This window comes from Thamnophis elegans, chromosome 12 (genome assembly GCF_009769535.1).
Source record: "Thamnophis elegans isolate rThaEle1 chromosome 12, rThaEle1.pri, whole genome shotgun sequence".
Lineage (NCBI taxonomy): Eukaryota > Metazoa > Chordata > Lepidosauria > Squamata > Colubridae > Thamnophis > Thamnophis elegans.
This window is the reverse complement of record NC_045552.1, coordinates 25437645-25443644: the sequence shown is the minus strand read 5'-3', so window position 1 is coordinate 25443644 and position 6000 is coordinate 25437645. Positions and strand designations below refer to the sequence as shown.

General features: G+C 45.9%; 1 protein-coding gene across 1 annotated transcript in view; it reads right to left on the bottom strand.

Annotated features, from left to right (window-relative positions):
• Positions 1–411: 411 nt before the first annotated feature.
• Positions 412–6000, bottom strand: part of SMAP2 (small ArfGAP2) — a 53987-nt gene continuing 48398 nt past the window's right edge. The window contains exons 8-10 of the mRNA XM_032227876.1: positions 5542–5707; positions 3876–4186; positions 412–1624 (exon numbers count right to left, since the gene is read on the bottom strand). Coding sequence (XP_032083767.1) covers positions 1499–1624; positions 3876–4186; positions 5542–5707 — 603 coding nt within the window. The 3' untranslated portion in view covers positions 412–1498. The remainder of the gene's footprint in view (positions 1625–3875; positions 4187–5541; positions 5708–6000) is intronic.

The following is a 6000-nucleotide window of genomic DNA, read 5'->3' as shown; positions in this document are numbered from 1 at the left end:
ATCCAGCAGGTTCTGGAGAACCGGTAGCAGAAATCTTGAGTAGTTCGGAGAACTGGTAGCGGAAATTTTGAGTAGTTTGGCGAACTGGCAAATGTCACCTCTGGCTGGCCCCAGAGTAAGGAGGGAATGGAGATTTTTCAGTATCTTTCCCCTGCCACGCCCACCAAGCCACACCCACAGAACCGGTAGTAAAAAAAATTGAATTTCACCACTGCTTTGAATCCTACAACTTCTAAGTGTTATTCAGCAGGCAGAGATTCAGAGAGGTAGCATTGCAAACAACATACTGGATTAGTCCCGTAGCAATAAGTTGAAACCTAATGGCATTCACGATAAGCCTTTCAATAAATTTGAGAAAAAAGTTATCTCCATTTGTTTTAAACATGAGTATTTATACGAGGACAAAGAAGGTAAGAGTTTCACGGCAGCATTTTATTAACGAATTTACATATACACAAGATAAAGTAGGTTGCCTGGCTGTTATTTGTGCTACAAAATCTTTCAAAATTGTGGATTTGGGTGATCACGGTCTTTGTGAAGTGACTGAGATGGGAGATTGGCTCCCATCTCTGAAAATTTTGGTTTTTCTCCCTCTGATAAAGTCATCATGCGGGCCAGTTGAGCGTTTGTAGGAGCTACACAGGGGAGGACAAATCCAAACGAAAACTTGCCAGTGCTCTGGACCTTTATCCATTAAATGCAGTGTTTCTGAACCTTAAGAAGTTCAAGATATGGACTTCAACTCCCAGAATCCTCCAGCAAGCACTGGAATTCTGGGAGTTGAGAGTCCCACATTTTGAAGTCGCCAAGATGGAGAAACGCTAGGCTAAATCTTTCAAAGGTTAAAATAGGGAGAAAGGAAATAAAAGCATTTAAGTATGCCAGGACTAAATGAGCAGCAGCTGCTTTTTAAGAGGTATGTTTCCTCCCAACTCACTTTCAGAAAAGAAGCAGAATTGTGCTTGAAGGCTGATGGGCTAACGCGTTTGAAGTAGTTTTGGAAAACACCACAGAAATCATGGAATGTATTGGTGGAATAAAAAAAAAACCAAGAGTATTTGGTGCCAAAGTCCTAAAATACAAAGTGCCTTGAGGTGAAGCCACAACTAAAGACGCAAAGGTCACATGAGCCATCATGACCATTCCTTTTGCAATCCCAGAACAGGCTTTGAAACGATGGTTGCATTGACCAGAATGGCCACCTGCCATCTTCGGTCCACCCTGTTAAAAAAAATAAATAATGCTCGCCTATGGACAAGGTGAGCCAAAGTAGCAACGATTCCGTCAGTGCTTTGAACACGAGGTGGGAAATTGGCCGAGTAGATCTCCGTTCACAAGTGGAATATCCGTCTGAGACTCACCAGCAAGGGAAGTCAAAAACATAACATCAGGGAGTAACTGATGCTTAATACAGAACTGGGGGAAAAAACCCAAAAGAGCCAAAGCTAAAAATGAACGAGAAAATGGTCCAGATCCGGGGCGTGCGTGTCTGTGTGCACTATTTCCACACCTGGGAACTGAGGGCTTGATTGGTTTCTGGGGCACCCCCTCTGCCCATTGACTGTCCATAGCGCATCACCCCATTTGTGCCACAGAAGTTCATCCCTGCCATTTGCTGCGTCACCTGAAGGAGAAGGCAAGGAGGAGTCAGCTCTTCTTACACCCATCGCTCACGTTTTCCCTGCTGCAGAGGCATTTTCCATTTGTTTTCTATACCCAGTGAGACCTTTCATGCCCCTACTGTATCAGGGTTGATCATCCACCTGGTGCTTAGAACCTTGAAAGTACCTCATGTTCTTATCCTTGATAGGCATGGCACAATTGCTATGGGAGGAAAAAGCTTGACCTTTTTTTTTTTTAATCCAGCCTGCGGGCTGGGAGTTTAGACATTCTACTCCCCCTCCCCGCCTGAAAAATGCTCTGATGCTATGGAGTTAGTCTGAGGGAGAGAAGGGGATAAGATAGGAGAGGCCTCTGTGGGGCAAGCCAGAGGGAAAGAAGGGGATAGGAGAGGATCAATGGGGCCAGCCTGCCGGGGACAAGGGGAGAGGAGAGGCCTCTGTGTGGCAAACCTGAGGGAGAGAAGGGAATAAGATAGGAGAGGCCTCTATGGGGCAAGCCTGAGGGAGAGAAGGAGAGAGGAGAGGCCTCTGTGGTGCAAACATGAGGGAGAGAAGGGGAGAAGAGAGGCCGATGAGTAACTACTCATTAATTTTCAAGCAAAATGTTGATTTATCAAGCCCAATCACAGTTTCGTAGTGGAGCACGAGTATCCAGCTGCCACTACATAGTATTGAAAACAACCATCCATGCCAACAAGAGGTGTAAAACGGTGCTGAAGAACATGGCTGGCTGTGATTAATGAGAGCTGAAACATCTACAAGGCATGAGGTGCTAGAAGGACTGAGAATCTGATTATATCTATCAGGATTCAAAAATGAAGATAACATCAAGGCTTATGTTGGCAGATGTAGAAAGAAAGCCAGATTTGTGCACAATAAACATTCTCCCTTCCTACAAAGAACTGAGGTGGAAAAAGATTTGAAAAAAATACACAATGAATCCTAATTAATCCGAATCATCCCCATGTCCATTATAGGATACACTGACTTCATGTGCTGCTTTGTCATATTCACATGCCTGTGTTTCCCCGAAAATAAGACTGGATCTTATTTCCTTTTGGGCATCAAAATATGTACTAGGGCTTGTTTTTGGTGGGTGGCTTAGTTTTTTCCCATGTACGGGAGGCCAACTCCTGCTTGCTTCTGGCAGGGCAGAAGGCCACGTGATGTGCTAATGCCACCACCACGAGGCAGGCATGGAACTGCCCACGCGCCCCACACCAGCTTATCTCAGGGTCCCTGCAGCCAGGCCACCCACGTCCCGACCCTTGCCTCACCTCGCAGCCATGGCACCAGCATACTGTTCTGCCTCCTGCTCCCTTGCAGCCACAACCAAGCAGAAGAAGTGGGCTGGCAGTCATGTGGGCTTCTGCTGCACATGGCTGCTGGTGCTGCCACTACGAGGCAAGTGTTGAGGCGTGGATGGCCTGGCTGCAGGGGCCCTGAGGTAAGCCATTGTGGGGCATGTGGGGCAGCTCCACTCCCCCCCCCCCCTTGAAGGCACGGCACTGTGAGCAACCAGACGAAATGGGTGTGTGGCTGGCTCTTAAGTAGGGTGTCAACTCATAAAGTTGCCATGGTGAGGAAATGGGGGGAACGCATTCCATGCATAATTTCGGCAAGAGTCGGATCTCAGATTACTACATCAGGCTTGTGAGGGGTGCACCTCATTGGAGAATGTGATTTATGACATAGATTGAGGGGAGGGGAGGAACAGGAGTAAAATTCATCCATAATTCAAGTGAGGCTTAGATTTGAGAAATGGTGCTCCTAATAAATGACTGGTTTTCTTTTGAAACTTGGCTTGAGGCTCATGAATCAATTAGGGCATCTTTCGGAAACTTGACATAGGGCTCATTTGGGGGGGTAGGGCTTATATTAGGTGCACATGTACAAAACATGCCAGATCTCATTTTCAGGGTAGGTCTTATTTTCAGGGAAACGGTAACATTTTGAACCAGTTCACCAATTTACCAGAAAACAAGAGTTCCCTCGCATCCCACTGAGCTTTGAAATGCTCTTTTTGGAAATGAACTGAGCTTTGTATACTTGTACATTAGGACTAGCAACTTGATACCAATGTTTTTTCAGTATATCGCTACCTCATATCCTCAAGTTCATTGCCCAGCCAGGTGGAGTTGGAAGGCATGAGATTGTCTGCCTGTAATCTGTAAATGCACATTTTCCTTTGCCCCAAGGACTGAAAGAGATCTCACTCAGACACACACCTGAGTTCTCACTGTTGACTCTTACCTGAGCAAGGTTCCACTGTAATTGGTGAGCTGGTTGTACAACATACATTGGTGGTGGCACAGGTGCCATGCCAGGCATGTACCCCGCTTGCTGCGTTGCCATCATCCCATTGGGGACCCCAATTACTGCAGTCTGCATGCCGCCTACATAACCTGCTGGGATCGCCATAGGTGCTGCCATGCCTGCGGCCGCTCCTGGCTGCGCCATCACCCCCACTGGTGGTGCCATCATGCCAGTAGGTGGTGCTATGCCTGGGAAATTGGGATAGGCGGCCGGATAGCCCATTTGGGTAGGCGCTAGGAACACAGCTCCTGCAGAGATGTCAAGAAGGGAGAGAGGCAAATGAAGATGTTACCTTCTGCCATAAAAGCTCTCTTAATCTACTGTATGGGTCTCACTGAGAGGAACTCAGACGTACTGTTGTGGGGAACAACAGAGGCGAGGTCGTTTCCCCCCCCCCCAAAAAAAATAGCAATTTGGGCTGAACTTTAGGAAAAGACACCAGACCACTTCCTGCACAGGGACCGCAGAGAGCTATTCCAGAATGCTATCCACCTCCTCATCTGCGCTTAAGAGCTAAGGCTATTTCTGCACTTTCTCTGATCCCTGAAAAGCAATTTGAAACCATTCCAGGATGTCTTCTTGACAAGGATTAAAACAATAAGCAAAAATCTGCCCCACTCTGATTTATTACAGATCTTGTAGTAACAAAGTCATCTTATCCTCACTCATGCAAAATGAAAATTAAATATAATACTTGAAAATTCCAGCCATCCCCCTCATTTTTTTTAACTCTCTGATGTTACATATTTTCCTGGGAGGAAACCCTCCTCACCCCAACTCAGTTTCAGATCCTTATTCACAGGGAAGTGCAAAGGCATCACACCTATTTTACCCTTGAAAAATGAGCTATGGAAGTGGACCTATTGGAGCAGGGGTGAGATGCTCTGAAGTCTGCTACCGGTTTGTCAACAGGTGCTTCCCGTGCATGCACACTGCAGGCGTTAATAAGCTTTTTCTGAGTCTGCAAAGGTAACAGTGAGGGGGGTGGAACAGCTGTGCCACACGATTTACATTCGCTAGAAAGCCAGAGTTTTGACGATCAGCTGTGCTGTGCGATTTCTAGTGAATATAAATCGTGCAGTACAGCTGATTGTCACACAGCTGACTACTGGTTCGCCCGAACCAGTAGAATTTTTTACTACCGGTTGGGGCGAACTGGCCCTAACTGGTAGCATTTCACCCCTGTATTGGAGTCCATAATGTTTGCTCGCTTATTTTAAAAGTTTTATTGCAATTCCAGATACATTGATGGTTCACCAGAATTAAATCAGTTCAGCTTTTAAGTCTGGAGTGCTTCTGAACTAGAGCAAAATTCTTGCATGCCAGCGTCCCACAATAACCAGGTTATTTTTCTGATGTATTCCTAGCATACTAGAAAAATCAAAGACAGCATTCATGAAAACTCCTCCAACAAATCCACATATCTAAATCAGATCTCTCAATAAGAATCTGCTATCCTGGAATGGCTACTCACCTATTGCTCCACATAATACAACTTTATGTTGCCAACGTCTTACTTATAAAGCAGTGAGCATATTATGAATCTAATCTTGAGTATTAAAAGCCCAACAGGTGTGTCTCCCATGACAGGTGGGGTGCATACCTTGTGTGGGGATCTGTGGGGTGTGGGAGCCATATAAAGAGAGGATGGAATCCTTGGAGAGCTGCTTCTTCCCCGTCTCTTCAGCTTTGCTGTCCGGCTCAGGGAACAGGTTCAGCTTTTCAGGAACAGATCCAGCACTTCCAGCTGTGGGCATTGAGCCAACAACCTGGTGAGAGAATAGACTGTACTTATTTCCAAAGGTGGAGGCCAGAGAACTGACGCAGCATTTTTCTTAAAGGTTCCAGTTCAGGTTTTCCATTTTTCAAAAGTACTGCATAAACTAATTTACCACCTTAGGAGGATTCCGCAAGATAGGCAGAATCTGTCTCCTGACCCTCAAATGGGAGATAAAGCCAAATCAATATGAACCAACCCAATCAGAGACAGATAAGCAAAGGCTCAGGGGATGAAAAAGGAAAAATAGTCAAGATTTATCTGGGAACTCTCTACAGCCCCAGT